The sequence below is a fragment of the Suricata suricatta genome, chromosome 14, assembly GCF_006229205.1.
Source record: "Suricata suricatta isolate VVHF042 chromosome 14, meerkat_22Aug2017_6uvM2_HiC, whole genome shotgun sequence".
Lineage (NCBI taxonomy): Eukaryota > Metazoa > Chordata > Mammalia > Carnivora > Herpestidae > Suricata > Suricata suricatta.
Genome location: NC_043713.1, coordinates 80,760,067 through 80,776,908, shown reverse-complemented (window position 1 = coordinate 80,776,908; position 16,842 = coordinate 80,760,067). Strand labels below are relative to the sequence as shown.

General features: G+C 42.9%; 2 protein-coding genes across 3 annotated transcripts in view; one reads left to right on the top strand and one right to left on the bottom strand.

Annotated features, from left to right (window-relative positions):
* The window catches only part of BRAP (BRCA1 associated protein), a 29,529-nt gene extending 17,605 nt beyond the window's left edge, over positions 1-11,924 (bottom strand). Inside the window, exons 1-5 of the mRNA XM_029921624.1 lie at positions 11,672-11,924; positions 9,554-9,715; positions 8,694-8,892; positions 6,966-7,155; positions 1,453-1,566 (exon numbers count right to left, since the gene is read on the bottom strand). Coding sequence (XP_029777484.1) covers positions 1,453-1,566; positions 6,966-7,155; positions 8,694-8,892; positions 9,554-9,715; positions 11,672-11,753 — 747 coding nt within the window. The 5' untranslated portion in view covers positions 11,754-11,924. The remainder of the gene's footprint in view (positions 1-1,452; positions 1,567-6,965; positions 7,156-8,693; positions 8,893-9,553; positions 9,716-11,671) is intronic.
* An 85-nt stretch (positions 11,925-12,009) lies between these two features.
* ACAD10 (acyl-CoA dehydrogenase family member 10) overlaps positions 12,010-16,842 on the top strand; it is a 40,203-nt gene continuing 35,370 nt past the window's right edge. For both annotated transcript variants that reach the window (XM_029922441.1, XM_029922440.1), the window contains exons 1-2: positions 12,010-12,030; positions 16,372-16,571. In XM_029922441.1, coding sequence (XP_029778301.1) covers positions 16,385-16,571 — 187 coding nt within the window. In that variant the 5' untranslated portion in view covers positions 12,010-12,030; positions 16,372-16,384. The remainder of the gene's footprint in view (positions 12,031-16,371; positions 16,572-16,842) is intronic.

Here is a 16,842-nt window from a genome sequence, read left to right as displayed (position 1 = left end):
GAGAATCTCAAATGTTACCAGACTCCCGGCTCTGCTTCTAAGGGTCTGGAACTCTAAAAGAACACAAATGAATAAAAGCGGCAAAGCAGAAATGGGACAGACTGGTTTTTCCACAGAGTAAATGAAAACGTAACACTTCCTACTAAGTGATAATAGAATCAACAACACTGATTTATTTATTCGTTTAACACACACTTATTGAGTCCTTGCTATCTAGATGTGGAACAACGTTGAACAAAGCAGATTCGCCAAGTCCAAAAGAACAAGGTCAGGCCTTGTCCTCATAGAGCTTATAATCTGGTACAGAAAGACAAAGTCAAATTAATAAAAAAGTATAAGTACCAGTGGTCATAACTGCTATGTAAGAAAAGTACAGGAATCTGTAACAGGGTGTGAAATCTGGGGCACAACGGTCTGTGGTCAAGATGGGCACCCCTCCCCATCCCCCCGAAGACAGGGACGTCTCACTTGAGCCCTGCCAGCTGCAAAGTGAGCAGGAATTCTTGAAGCAAAGATGGGACATACATGTAAGGACATACACGTAATGAGAAAAATCACATTAATCTATGGTCCTTGAAGAGTAGCTTTTTATAGGAAATCTCTGAAGAAGCCATATTCATTTAGAGAAAAGAATCTCTAAAAAGACCTTTAGGTCTCCTTTAAAAGAAAGAAAATCTTAAAAATATAACAGAGCTGAATTTACTTATTTCTTTATAAGATGACTTAAGTGACTACCTTTTGTAGGAAGAGGTCCCATGGATGATAGCAAATCAGAGCAATTACCAATTGTTATCTAAACAGAGCTAAGAAAGAGGACAGGGATCAAAAGTTGATATCTGAAGTAAAAACACTTCCTTTTAGGCTCTAGGCGATGTTTCATCGATCTGGGATAGATGAACACTCAATTTCAGTAAAGATTTTTTTTAACATTTTAGGATACTTTTAAAAAACTGAGGGGCGCCTGGGTGGCTCAGTTGGCTAAGTGTCCGACTTTGGCTCAAGTCATGATCTCGTGATCCGTGGGTTTGAGCCCTGCGTCGGGTTTCCATGCTGATAGCTCAGAGCCTGGAGCCTGCTTCAGATTCTGTGTCTCCCCCTCTCTCTCTGCCCCTGCCCTGCTCGTGCTCTGTCTCTCTCTTGTCTCAAAAATAAAGAAACCAAATAAATAAATAAATAAAAATTAAAAACTGAGATAAAATTTATATAATATAAAATCTACCATGTTTAAGTGTATAATTCAGTGGGCTTTAGTACATTCACAAGGCTGTACAACTCTCACCGCTATCTAATTCTAGTACATTCCTATCACCCTAAAAAGAAACCTTGCACTCATTGCAATCATTCTTCATTCCTCTCTTTCCCCATGTATATATTGGTAACATACATACATACACATGCGGATATATGAATATATATATATATGTGTAAAATGCAAGAATGACGCACACTTACATCTTCAGATTTTAGTACTTCAGCCCTCTCCACATACACCAGCTGGCAAACATCATCTTCTATCGAGTTGAACTGGCGGCCGTTGCACGCCATATAAAAACTATCTGCGTCGGCCTAGGTATACCAATGGAGAAAAGGAAAACATTAAGAGAGCCGTCCTGAAAACATGCTTTTTATTCAAGATGCATAGCTTCCATTATTCTCTTCCTCAGCATTTAAAATTTATACTTAGGAGAGAAAGCAACTGTCAAAAGTACCATCTATTGAAGCAGGATGCAGGTTCACAGGTGAGTCAACTCTGCAAGTCAATATCCCGCATCTCTACAGTGTTGCCCAATACAGGACAATCTCACTTAAACCAGCAGAAGCTGCTGAAGTGCAGTAAGCTGACAGCCAGGACGACTTTAATATTCAACCAACAATAGTCATCACTTCCCTTGATATCAATATTTTTTTCCTTCAAGTCAGCACTTTCTCAGCAGCTAAAGGCAAACACTTATTTTTGCAAAGCTTAGAACTCAATCATAACCAATGACTGTTAGGAAAGAGTCCTTTTTAAAAAACGCCAGCATTTGTGTTAGGGAGAATAAAGGACCACAGGTACTGGTATGGAGTAAAAAGCCAACTCCTTCTCTCCAATAAACCAAATAATAATACATCATAGATAAGGATCCAATTGGGAGGTTTTAAACAACCTAGTGTGTAATATCGAAAGCAAAACCCCTGGCCAAGATCAGGAGGTCTAAGATAAGCCAGTCTTTAAAAGACAAATGGTCTCATTCCTTGAAGCAGAAGATAGACAGACTCAGAGGAAACGGTCCCCTGTGGGCAAGGCTGCAAAAGCACCTGTGCATTTGTGAATATGAACACAAGTAAGTCAAACCTTCCAGTGTTGCCTTAGTAGAAGATAACAAAGAGATGATTTCAGCAATTTTAAATTCAGCAATTTTCAGAGGCATCTGAGAGGCCGAGCAAGGTCTGTCTAGACTTTACTTCCATATGGGCATTAACCCAAATGCAAAGTTGTGTGCTTTGGCCCTACCAACGTAGACAAGTGGCGGGGGGGGGGGGGCAGGGGGACAGAGTTGTTCTGCAAAAGGAAATGCCACTTTGTCAGCCTCTAGGAAGAGATTCAAGTCTGTACCAGGCAAGAGTCTTGGCCTGTCTACCCTCAAGATTCTGAACCTTATAACAAAAGATTCCAAGCTTCTCAGCAGCTTTTAATTTCACTCCAATGATGTAATTCAAGTGTGTATTCATGATTATTTATGCTTTCTTAATACGACCAAATGAGCTAAGCAGCTGAGGAAGGATGATCAATTCTGAACACAGATTTTGATTTTTTTTTTTGAGAGGGGGGTGGGAGCTTCCTTTTCAGAAAACAACCTGTATTGGGTACAGTGCATTTTAACTTCAAAAAAAAATTTTTTTTTTCTTTTAAAGGCTCTGAGCTGTCTGCAGAGCCAGATGCAGGGCTTGAACTCACAAACTCTTATATCATGACCTGAGCCCAAGTCAGACACTTAACCAACTGAGCCACCAGGTGCCCCTAACTTCAAAATGTTAAGAGCCAGTTCTTGGACAATAAATCTCTTAAATATTAAGAAGAGACAACCTAGAATGGCTTCCCCCATTCTTCAAGAGCAATGTCTTTTTCTTCAAATGCTTTGGATGAGTAAGTAGCACAGTGAGCAAATGGATTTGTGTACCGAGGCAAGTGACCACCGGAGTGAGGGCCAGAGGTCGGCTCCTCAGGGCCTCAGGCAGCATCAGGAGCTGGCCACACATGTGCCAGAGGAGGAGAGGCAGACTCCTCCTGAGACCTCCAGCTCTGAGACTGCTTGCTAAGTGACCGAGCCTCCTCAGAGGAAGAGCCAAGGTCTGTGATTCTGAGCATGTGACAAAATCTACTTAATACCAAGTAAGTGATTCTTTCTTGAGGGAGTTGTGTATGTGTATGTATGACAAGGAAATATATTTTTTGAACACGTGGGTCTCTTTCTTTAAAATCTCGTTATTGGAAAAGTAGCTTCACTTGTTTGACTATTTACTGAGCCCCCGGCACGTGCCAGGCACCGCTACATGCTAGAACCAGAGAGGAGGACAAAACACACGCGGTTCCTACTTCAGCCCACCGCGGAAATGCACAAAACAAAAGCCAGAAGCTAACTGCAAAAAACACAGAAGAAACAGCTATTCTATTTAAAATGCTTGCATTGTATAGAGCCCAACATTTTAAGAAATCCGGCTTTTGGTTTTTTTTGAGTCTTTTGTTCTAACCGTTCTCTTCCCAGGATAAACTCAGAAAAAGAAAAACCCATTATGATCAAGGCTCCTTTACTGTCACAGTGACCAAAACTATAGTGTGGAGAATATATTTTTACTTATCAAAAGATTGGTCTCCTAGGCTGTCTTAAATATGAAGTGAAGGGGCCCCCAGGTGGCTCAGTCGGTTAAGCGTCCGGCTTCGGCTCAGGTCATGATCTCATGGTTGGTGGGTCTGAGCCCCGCGACGAGCCCTGCTTCAGATTCTGTATCTCCCTCGATCTCTGACCCTCCCCTGCTCACACTGTCTCTCAAAAATAAATAAAAAACATTAAAATTTTTTTGAAAAAAATATGCAAGTGAAAGGGAGCCAATACACTCTTCGGAGAGCTTCTCTCTCCTTTTCGGTCCCTGAGCACTACAAAACTGGACCCCCTCCTGCCTTTTTGTGTTCTGATGAATTATAAATTCCGTATCCAAAGACTGAGTTTCCTGATGGTCACAGTCCAACCACATAATTGTATAACTCTAGAACAACTACAGCATAAAGCTGAGGCCAAAAGAAGTTCAATAGCTTATAGGAGATAAAGAGGATTACTCTTTTTAAAGATTCTCTGGTGAAAAAAATAAATTCTCTGGTGAGAGAAAGAAAGGAAGAAGAATGCAGTTAGCTTCCCAGGCTACCGAGTCTGGCTGTCTGTGTTTGAAATCTAACTCTTGACACTTAATTGGCTTTGGGCAAGTGACTTATCCGTGCGTGTTTCCTCAATTATACAAGATGGAAGTAACACCACGTACCCCATAGCATCGTTGAGAGGACAGGGAGCTATTGGTGAAAAGCACTTAAGTGGCCTGGCACTAGTAAGTGCCTAACAGTTTTTACCTTTTGACTCTGTTTTTTCACTAGAGCCCACAATTAATTGAACAACTTCAAGTCTTATACCAGGAGAGTGTTTTAAGAACTCAGAAAATCGCTGAGAGGATAAGCCTCAGACCCTAAGATCTAACATCAGCAATAAGTAATACAACTCCTGATTCCCAGATCTCCATGGGGAAGAGCCAGCACACTGTTTCATATGTCTTAGAACTAATATCTGTCAGCTTGGGCAACCTACATCTGGTCAAAAGATGGGTGGAGAGACTGCAGAAGTACAAAGAAAATCCATCAACAAAAACAGAAACTTCCCGCAGCATTACCTGCACACCACAAAGGGTGGCCCTTGCTACAATTTGTAGGTTTATCAGACTTCAGACTATTTAAAAAGTCTAATAAGCTCGTAAATATTTTTCCCCAATCTGTTTCAGTGACTTTTCCTGTGTTACCTGCTGACCTCCCTTAATTGTTAAGTAGAAGCTATAACTAAAATACTGCCATTACACAATTTCTTGCCAACAGTGACTATCTCTTGTTCCCCACACTTTTATCCCTTCCTACTGGATGTTTTAGGATTAAAGTGAGGGCTCGGGGCGCCTGGGTGGCCCAGTTGGTTAAGCGTCCGACTTTGGCTCAGGTCACAATCTCACGGTTCATGGGTTTGAGCCCCGAGTCGGGTTCTGTGTTGACTGCTCAGAGCCTGGAGCTTGCTTCACATTCCGTGTGTCTCTCTCTCTCAAAAATACATAAAAATTAAAAAAAAAAGAAGAAGAAGAAAAGGATTAAAGCGAGGGCTCAAATCTCAGTTCGGTCACTTAGGGCAAACCACGAACTTCTCTCTGCAGTCAGTTTCATTTGTCAAACAAGGATAACAGTGCTTATCCACTTCACACGGCTGCAGTGAGGGCTACAGGAGGCACTGCACGTTAAGCACTTGGCGCAGCGAGTGTAGATGAAGCAGTCGGTATGACTGCATATTGTCGTCATTATCCTTCATGTTACATGTGCTACCAGATTTAAGGTACCACCTGCCCACTGTTTGCAAAGCTCCTCAGTGACCATGGAAGGTCTCTTGTCAGTGAACACAGCTGTTTAAAGGCTTTTCTATTCTGTCATCTTGTGAAGTCTAAGTCTGCAAGCAAGAAGGTTCATTACTTTAAGTGTCTCGCTTCAACGATGGGGTATTCTGTAAAGGTTAAAGATAACAATCATGTGCCCTCTGGTACCAAGAGTGCTATGTAAGGGCTCTTTTTCTGCGCCCCAGGGAAAAGGCACAAACATAATCCAGCCCTCATGTTTCTTAATTTTCTCCCCATGGTCAGTGAGTGACTGCTACTGTCATCAACTCTGGATTTCTGCAATGAGGAAGGAGAGGACAGGTGTGCCTCATGTCACAGCTCCCTTTCACCCACAAATCTTGGTAACTGGTCAGAGGCAATGGCAAATGATCCGAAAGTACACCCACTCTTTGTCAACCTGCAAGCCAGAACCGTTGATATGGGGCAGATTCAGGAAGGCTGTTTACCAATGAAGTGAGAAAGAAGTAATTTTTGACAGAGCTGCATTTTTAAACCTAATGAATGGACAAATGTAACAAGCCATTAAAAACAAAAACAAATTAAAACCGACAGATAAGACACCACTTTAATAACTTGGATAATACCTAAAACCTGTTTTCATATTCATACAAATATGAATGCATACTCTTCAGAATGAAAATATAAAACCAAGAGACTATTTCTCCAACACTTTTATAACTGAGGCCCCCGGGAACTGTTGCCAAATGCAACAAATGAAATGATGTGAATAACAAAACCTTCTTACATCAAAAAATATCTGTAATAATGTGCAAGTCCTTTTCAGACTGGAAAATACCACTGTCCTTCACTGCTTCTGTCTCTGTGTGGCGGGGGTTTCAAATCAGAGCTCTAAAGCATCTTGATACTTCAAGGAACATCCCTGAATCCCTCGTCACCAAAATAAAGAACATTAAATGGATTTTATCTTCTAAAATGTGCCAATTAGTAACTTTTGAAAGGGGAATGAAAGAAGCAGGGGCACAGTGTTATAATGGCAAATAAGAATACGGTTATCAATTCCAAAATGTTTGGGAACAACTGCTCTACTGGATAAACAAACACGGCCCGAGATTTCACACCCAATCCGCTTTATAAAAAATCACGGGCATGAATTAGCATTGTGTGTCTGCTAATGTACTTAGAAGGACTTCTAGGATGACAACAATACTCTAAAAGACAGGTATATATCAAGAATCTTAAAGTGCAAAATGTTGTAAATCACACACGGCTAGTATCACACAGTTTCAAAAACACAGTTTCTGTGGCAAAGAGATTTTTAATATCTTAACTTTTACCTGTGCACTAAACTTTATCAGCACCATATATTGATTTGGAGTAGAGTCTCTGATGATTTTCATTTGTTCAATTACTTCATTAAATGGGGCGACAAACTTCATAAGGTCATGACTGGTCATTGTAGCAGGGACTGTGAGAATACACAGCATGGCACTGCGCCTCACATCTTCTTTTAAGGAGGTCATCTTACTAATAAGACAATAATTAGACTGTCTTGAATAGATGAGGTATGGTTAGTTCAGACAACACTAATTAGACAACTTTTATGTCCAAGAAAACAGAAACAAATAAACCTTATGTTACTTCACAGATCAATTCAAACAGAGTGTTATACTACCTGAAAACGCACTGCCTGGGTAAAAGCAGAACCCCTTCAGCAAATCTGCAGTGGAGCTTACGGTAAGCTTTGAAACGGCCTATATTACACCCACCACTGACAGTTTTCGTCTTCAGTCAAATGCTTGTTGCACTTACAAGTCTGCAGTTTGTTTTATTCTCATTAGCTTTTCAACAATAATCTCTCATTAGGTAAATTAGAAGCACAACTCTGCTTTTCTTTCCTTCTTCATTTTTAAATTTTAAAACCACTGTTCTGGAAATTAAAGAAAACTGCCCCCGTGAAGGAAGAGAGGTGGCCAGAGTGAGTCTCAATCTACAAGCTAGTGGGCAACTCCAACTACGGACTTCTCTCCAGGGATCTAGAAGAGAGCTCTAAATATAAGAAAGAATTCAGAACTATGAAGTCGTGACTCTGACCATTACAGAAAGTGTTGTTGGGTAGGAATAGCTGAAATACAGGAAAAGGAAAAAACCTCCCACAATGCAATTTGCTTCTGAAATGCTGCAAACTCACTTCAACAGCTGTGATCCAAAATGGTGACCTGAGTGTCCACGGTTTCCCAGTGGGGACCTAGCAAATACATTAGGACGAGGACAGGCTTTAAAGAGATCAGCTACTGGGGCGCCTGGGTGGCTCAGTCGGTTAAGCCTCCAACTTCGGCTCAGGTCAGATCTCACGTTCGTGGGTTCGAGCCCCGCGTCGGGCTCTGTGCTGACAGCTAGCTCAGAGCCAGGAGCCTGCTTCCAGTTCTGTGTCTCCTTCTCTCTCTGCCCCTCCCCCTCTCATGCTCTGTCTCTCTCAGTATCAAAAATAAATTAAAAAAACAAAAAATTTAAAAAAATAAATAAATAAAAATAAAAATAAAGAGATCAGCTACCAATTATCCAAGGGGCTGATAACCCAGCTTACAGATTATCTAGCCAAATGCTTCCTTTTCTTTGGCTTGTTGTAAGTTTTGTTTGGACCACGAAAAAGGGTAAAAATAGACGATGACATTGTAATTCCTTAACTGACTTAACAGCTTCTTTAGTAAAGATTTGGTGGGGATCGGAGAGCACAATGATGTTATGAATCATTTATAACTTTTCTTTCCCTTTTTATCTTCCTTTCTTTCAATGTTCCAATCATCTTGCACGCCTACCTTCTCAGGGAATGTTTTCTCAGGTATTTTCTCAAATGTATCTACATGTTTCTTTTATAAGAAGAAACTAGGACCCAATCTATAAGATTAACCAAATAGAAAAGATCTGAGAATTCTCTAACACACAATATACAAAAGTACTATCCTTTTGAAGCTTAAGTACCCACTTCCCTTCAGGGCAAGACATTTTTCACTGCCCTAAGACAAAAAAACAGACCAACTCAAAGGGAAAAGATTTTTTCTTACTTTGTCTTGTATAGATGCATAATACCATGAACTATTTCAACTGATGGGTTTCCACTAAAGAACGAAATCTGGTCTGGAAGCTGTTTGGATGGAGAATCGGGAGCCGCGTTTATGCATTCTATACTGTGATCTTTACTTCTCTGTGCAGTGAGAGATGCTTCTGAAGACTTCCTTTCTTCCATTGTGGCTTTCAGCTCATCTTTCACAAACCAAAAATTAGCAGATTATAAACTGATAGAAAATAGGTGGAAGGCTTCTATTTAGGTTAAAATTTTGAGTCAGAAAATAAACTTGGACAGAGAAACTGTAATGAATTGTCATATGAAATATATTTACACAAACAGTCAAGTTTTGGGGAGCATCTAAACTTGAAGGCACTCTTTGTCCCATAAAAATTTCACTAATACCCACAGAAACTTAAGGATGGCTCTTACATTTGGGAGCGCCCTAATAAGAGCAGGTGTCTTCCATCACGTGCTCCTAAGTGGGGCATTCAGGACTATTAGTTCTGAAAGCCAAACCTACCAGTTCGGACCATCTTCATACTGGAGGTGTAGCATACATATGTGTGTCCGTGTGCACACAGGTAGACACAACGTGCTTATCTAGATTCATTCAAGATCTGCCACTAACCTAGTTAGGTCGTTCCCCTCACTGAATAAAGTTGTCAACCCATGTTGTTAATTTAGGAGAAATACTTGGAGAAACTGAAATTTGGCTTGACAACCTCAAGTAAGGCACACAGGGAGTGAAAGATAGAAGTATGCCAGAGGTCAAAATCATGGGCTCATCGAGTAACATGTATAAAACAGGCAGCCAGGGGCTTATGCTGCATCAGTCTAGGGTTTTAGAAAGCATACCTGGGTTGGACTTCATGGTCTCAATGATCATATCGGTCATTTCTCGACGACCAAGATGCTGATGTATGATTGCTGCTTTTTCCCCTGGTGACTTCCCTTCTAAAGAGGCTACAGCTGAAGCTAGTGTCTTCTTTTTGATCTCCTCGTCAGACATTTCCCCGGCTAAAGAACACATGAATGATTAATATCTGAAAATAAAACAAGCTCTTCTCCACTTCCAATGTATCCATCGATAAGCTTCCCTTTCCTCTCTGCTGCTCTCCCCCAAGATATTAAGACGCCTTTGCGCTGTCCATCCCACTCACCTCTGGGGCTCCTCAGTGCCCAGGAGATGGTCAATAAACACCCAGTGCAATAACTTGAGAAATGCGGGGTTGTTCTAGTGAAATCATGCACTTTAAAGCAATCAACAAGAATAAACGCTTTAGAGAAAGTTTGACAGTGATTACGCCCAGATTTCTGAGAAAGTGAAACTGTGTTGGGGCGCCTGGGTGGCTCAGCAGGTTGGGCGTCCGACTTCGGCTCAGGTCATGATCTCACAGTTTGTGGGTTCAAGCCCTGCATCAGGCTCTGTGCTGACAGCTCAGAGCCTGGAGTCTGCTTCAGATTCTTGGTCTCCCTCTCTCTCTGCCCCTCCCCCGCTCACGTTCTGTCTCTCTCTATATCAAAAATAAAAATTAAAAAAAAAAAGTGAAACTGTGTTGAGCCCGAAATGAATGTATCAAGTCCATTAATGAACAAAAATTTCAAAACCCTTTAGCAGTAGACTTCTTGAACACCCTGGGTAGGCCTCATGCCATAAATCATACCAGGAAAATCTGTGATCACAGTCTTGAATTAATGAAACACATACAAATGGAAAAGGAACTTGGGAGACTCAACTGAAATATCCTTAACACAAGTTCTATCAGAGCAGGAGTTAGGCCTATTTTGTCCACCACTGAATCCCCAGCACTTACACCACAGTGCCTAGCACACAGTGCAAGCTCTTTAAAGTTTTGTGGAGTCAATGAATGACCCATTTAGAGATGTATATGTGCCTAATATCAATTAGGCTGACTTTCAGAACTCAGAGAGCACTTGTAGTCTTTGAAAGGTGCTTGTAACCAATTAAATTCTATTCAAATTTTAATTTCTGGCTCCAAAATTCACAGTTTCCAAGGACACCATCTCTACCTGCCCTAGGCTTCCTCCTCAAACCAAAGAGATCTTCGTGTAATACCTTTCCAAACTCTTCCTTTCCTTCACAGCTCCTTTTTACAGTTGTAATTCTACGATTATTTAATAATAATTCTGCAATTAGGTAATCCCGCAATTATTTAATTCATCTGTCCCCATTGAGCTGCTGGAGTCATTACAGCCGGGACCATGTCTGATTCCGCAAACAACTAAAACTCCAGCAGATAGTGGGCATTCAGTAATTTCTTCCTGAAAACTGTTACTGTTAAGTAATTCCTTAAGGTCCACAGAACACAGTCATAGTTACATTCCCGCAAAGGAGACTGTGTGGCTGGTAATGAACTGCTCAGACTCTCAAGTCCAGCTCTAAGTAGGAATCCCAGTTTTACCACCTACAGATAATTGTGGGCAAGACATTCAATCACTGGGCTTCTTCCGAATCCGTAAAAGGGGCATAACACCCATGTACCTAATAGAGTTCTTGTAAAGATAATTAAAGATAACGCATACAAAGTGCTTAGTCCAGTGCTGGAACATAGGAGGTGTACTAATTTTCGTTAGTTATTACTATGAATGCAGAGCGCCTAAATAGATACTCTTCCAAAAAGGAATAATTTAATTAAACCACAAACCGTCAACATCTCAGGGATGCAGCAGCTGCCTTCACAAAGCCTAGAAGAAAGTAACTTACAAAACTTGACTCTAACCCATGGTGGAGAGGGCGACGTGCCAGGTAAAAAGGATGCCCGTGGGAAGGCACCAGGAGGGAAGGGCCGGGAAGAGCTTCCCAGAGCGGACATCCGGCCTACTTAGAATGGGTGGAATGAGAGGAATCTCAACCACCTCTCAGCTTCTTCCTGAGACAAACACCCTCGCCACCGCCTTTCCCGGGACCCAGGCGCGGGGCTAAACGGAAGGCTGCGAGGCCGCGGAACTCACCGGCGGCGCTGAAGCCGAAGCCGGCTGGGACGAGCGAGTGTTCCGCAAGCTCCAGTCGGATGACAACCAGTGACACACTCATAGGGCAGGCGCTGGCCGGCGCGGGCCCCGGGGGGCTCAGGCGAGGCTAAAAGGCGAGCCGAGAGGCCAAGAGGCCCAGGGTCGGCGGCGCTGCCACCGCCTCAGCGCCGGCGCCGCTGCTTCGGTAGCAGCAGCTCCGCGCGCAACCAGCGAAGCCACAACAACCTCCACTTCCGCCTCTCGGCTGCCGTCGTTGACCCGATGATACGCATGCGCGGATCATCGCGCGCTCCGATTGGACGGGGCGGAGGCCACGTGGCTGGCGTGACGGCGCGGAGGTGAGTCTGCGCTCCCATAGAGATCTTGAGGAGTTTCGGAAGACGGAACGTTACGAAGGCTGAGGGCAGTGGCCGACGCATTAGGCCGATCGGTGGGTTTGCGCCCAGGCCCGAGTTTACTTACGCGATAGTCCTTGCTCTCAGCCTACTTCAGCCGACGGCGAGGGGTTCTCGGCTCCGCGAGCGGTCCGAATTGTCCGAGGAACCGTGCGATATGGCGAGGACTTGCCTTTGTTATGTTTGACCCCTCGCTCGAATTGTTTTGTGTTAGCCACACTTGACAGATAGGTATGCTAAAGCTCAAAGAGGTGAATCCGCTTCTCTGAAGGCGCTTGAGAAATAGGACTCGATTGCAGTCTTTCTGATTCTGTCTAGGGCGGTGGCCTGGTTAAGCGCGTGGTGCTAGGACTAGATTTGGGCCCTGCTTTCTGCCCATCACTTCACAAATGTTTACTGAGAGTCTAAGCACTGGTGGGGTGATAGGATATTTTCGTGAATAAGATAAACACACATAGTTCCTGTTCTTATGGAGTCGACCTTGATCAGTTGTGTGACCTTGAACCAGGTGTTGCGTAAAACGGATAAAACACAGCCGGAAGTATTAAATGAATAGAGCCTATGGCTCTCTATAGATCACTTTTCTTAAATTCATCTTTCTTTTCCAGTACGTCAGACTATCTTTAGTATATAGATATTAAGAGCCATAATCATCACCTACATGGCACATACATGACAGAATGCTATTCCAAGCATAGGCTATAAGGATATCTAAGATGTGTCACAGAACGACCTGGATACGTGTAGGGATGTGAACAATATATGCATATAACATGACCACATGATACATGTCTATATAGCTTATGACTGCACCCTGTGAAATAATGTTTAAATATACATTCTATATCAGGGTTTCTCAATCTTTGCACTATTAACATTTTGAGTCCTGATAACTTTTTGTGGTGTGTGTGTGTGTTCTATAGGATGTTTACTAGCATACTGGTAGCAACCCTCCCAAGTGGTGACAAACCAAAAATGTACCCAGACATTCATTGCCAAATGCTCCCTTAGGACCAAAATGACCCCCTGTTGAGAATTGCTGTGAAAATGCATATATGTATTCACATAGTATATGCATATAACATAAAAGATCTCACGTGAACTTTTTATAATGTAATACAGTAGTAGATAATAGTGTGCCAGGTACTAACTTGAGTGCTTTACATACTTTATTTTTTTTATTTTTATTTATTTATTTTTTAGTGTTTTATATATTTCTGAGACAGAGAGAGGCAGAGCATGAGCGGGGAGGGGCAGAGAGAGAGGGAGACACAGAATCTGAAGCAGGCTCCAGGCTCTGAGCCGTCAGCACAGAGCCTGACGTGGGGCTCGAACACACGAACGTGTGATCATGACCTGAGCCGAAGCCGGACGCTCAACCGACTGAGCCACCCAGGCGCCCCATTTTATCTCATGTAGTAGTAACAACAACTGTGTGAAACTGATGTATAATTATCCTCATTTACGGAGGAGGAACCTGAGTCCCAGAGAGAAGCTGGCTCAGGCTCTCACACTTATAAGTGGTGGACCTAGAATTTGTACCCAGGCAATCTGATTCTTAAAGCCAACACTCAATCTATATACTAAACCATCTCTGTATGTGGCACACACACTGTGTGTGCATATTTATAAAAACCTAAATTAAGTAGCAAGTCTACATGACCATACTAATGTCATTATTCTGAAAATCACAGAGAAGACTAATATTCTCTGTGTAACAGAAAAAGATGCCAGTGCCAGAGAACTAGAATCGTTAGTTAGCTAGCAATGGGCAAGTTGGGCTTATAACAGTTCTTTGTGGCTATCTACCATGAAACCTGTCCCCTGCCTTCCCCTGTTCTCTGATTCATCCAGTTTATTCATTCTTCCAGCTCATTTATGCTGAGCACTTGCTATGTGTCTCTATGTTGTGCTAAGCCCCAGGGTATGGATATACACAAAGATGAAATATATGCAAAGATGAAAAGGCAAGATAGGCCTGGTCTTAAGGAGCTTACAGAAGCAGATAGGTGTGCAAACAGGTGCTGTGTAATGGGTAAATACTCTAGTGAAGGTATGGAGGGGAAGCAATAGTAGTTAAAAAAGACAAAAAAGTAATGCAAGAGCGTGCACAGGAGAAGAAAAAAGCCTGGCTGACTCAGTCGGTAGAACGTGAGATTCTTGAGTTCAAGCTCCACATTGAGTGTGGAGCCTACTTAAAAAAAGAAAAATTTTAAAAAGGAAAGAAAAGCCTCTCCAGAGGCGATAAAGGTAAAACTGAGGTTTGATGTGAAAATAAGCGGATGTTTACCGGCAGATGAAGCAGGGAAAGATGGTACAGTCAGCGGAAAAGTACCACAGCCTGGAGGGATCAGGCTGCTCTGTTTTGCTGCTCTGAAGAGAGTGTTCAGAAGTGTCTAGAAGAGAACCGCTGTCTCTAGTTGGAAGGAGTAAGCAAGCTGGTCATGGGAGCATTGCCCACTCATCCATTAGTATCCTCAGTTAAGATGAAAGTCAGCCCTTCAGGCCCCAGAGACACTTTCCATCTCTGTTAAGCCCTGACACAAAATGTTTTGACGCTTTTAGTAGCCTATAAATAAACTCTTTCCATCATAAACTTTGGCCTTGGCATAGGAACATAAGTAAAACTGAAAATGCAAATCATTTAGGTTTTCATTTCGAAAATCCCCCCACCCCAGTTCAGCAAACTTCCAGTTACGGGAAAAACACATCATATCATCCTGAAAATTTACTGCTTACGAGTCCTCTCTTTAAGAGTCTTACATAGCTTATTGAATCCTTATGGAGGGACTGAAGTGACTCCCATAAATTTACAGGCTGTCTTACCAAACTTTCGTTCAAACCTGATTTTTAGTAAGCTTTTAAACTAAAGAAGAAGCATACATACAAAAAGTGTAAAGACTTTCATAAGGAACTGACTGCAAATAGAATTTGCTTTAATTATTTTGTTTTTACCCCAGCTTTTTATTTCAGACATACAGAAAAGTTGAAAGAATAGTGTGTCTAGATGCTATGTAAGAGTGATCTCATATACTTTTCATTATCTGTCCTTCACCTAAATAGACTAATAATATTTTGCCATATTTGGTTTATCGCTATACCTGTATTTGTAAAGTCTATATACATATGTATATATTATGTGTATATGGTTATTTTCCCCCTTAACTTTCTGACAGCACGTTTAGAAAAGAAGCAAATTGGGGCTCCCAGGTGGCTTAGTTGATTGAGTGTTCGATTTAAGCTCACGTCTTGATCTTGTGGGTTCATGCCCCACATTGGGCTCTGTGCTGATAGCACAGATCCTTTGTCCCTCTCTCTTTCTGCCCCTCCCCCGCTTACACTCTCTCAAAAATAAAACATTTAAAAAAAGAAGCAGGCGGAGAACAGTCAGGAACCTGTTGCAGCGATGTGTAGGAGGGCTGGTGGGGCTGATGGAGGCACCATAAGTGCTAGGAGGAGGTCAGTTCTGGGTATCTGGATACTGACTTCTCCTCTGTCTTTTCTGGTAGCCAGAAGAGGTTTCATGAGAAGGTATAGGGAAACTCGAGCCTCAAGGACAATTTGGAATTAGCCAGGTAACAGGTGGAAAGGAGCAGTCCAGGGCAAGAAAACAGCATAGGCCAAGGTGTGGTAGCCACTGGAGGAGAACATTGTGGGTCTGAAGAAGCTGCATGTAGATTTGCGTGTCCACAACCTCTGGATTAAGGTGAAAAGAGTTGCTGCCCACGGTCGGGGGCCTCTTGAGGAAGGTTGAGAAACTGAAAGTTTATCTTGAGGGCAGTAGCGGAGCCATTGAAAATTTTATTTTATGTATTCATTTTTTTATGTTTATTTTGACAGAGATGAGAGAGAAAATCCCGAGCAGGCTTACTCTGGTTGAAGAGTGAAGAATGAGAAGGGGGTTTGAGAAGAGGCAGGGGGACCCGCAATGATCTGTGGACAAGGTCATCGGTGGGTAGTAAGTGTAGAGAGGTAGACAGCGACTTTCAGGAGGAAGACTTGACAGCACAGAGCACCTGGTTTCGGCCCAGGTGAGGGGCCGAGAGAAGTCGGGTGAATCCCAGTTTTCTAGCTAGAGCAGGTAGCTGAACGGTGGGGCCCTTTACTGAGCTAAGGAACTTAGAAAAAGGAGGAGTCAGGGAGGGTCCAATTCTGCTTGTGGTTTGAAGTGTCTGCTGGAGATCAGCGGAGATGTCCAGTTGGCAGGCCTGAGCTCCTGGATGGTGGTCTGGATTGGGGGCAATACAGGCAAGCTATGCCCTGGGTCTTCTTCTCCTTCTCCAGTCCTGGCCTCAGCATGTGCATAAGATGGCTTTTCCGGTACTCACAACTCCAGCAGCCTTGGAGGGCGGCCTTCCTGAAACACATCCGGTGCGGGCACCAGGGAGCCAGGCGCTGGACACACCCCGCAGGCGGGCCCTACAGAGCGGTGATTTTCGATATGGGCGGAGTTCTCATTCCTTCTCCAGGGAGCGTGGCTGCAGGTGAGCTCCTCATTCTGTGTCGCTTCTGGAGACTGGGCAGGGGGAGGGGAATGAAGTGAGGTAAGGGGCGACAGGAAGGCCGTGGCGGGTACTCTGGCTCTTGAATCACATTCCAAGCACCACTTTGTGGCTGAGCCTCTTGAGCAAATTATTCAATTTCTGAGTCTTTGTTTACTAATTATTAAATTAAGGCTAATAGGGGTACGTGGGTGTTTCAGTTGGTTAAGGTCATGATCTGACAGTTTGTAAAATTGTGCCCCACATTGGGCTC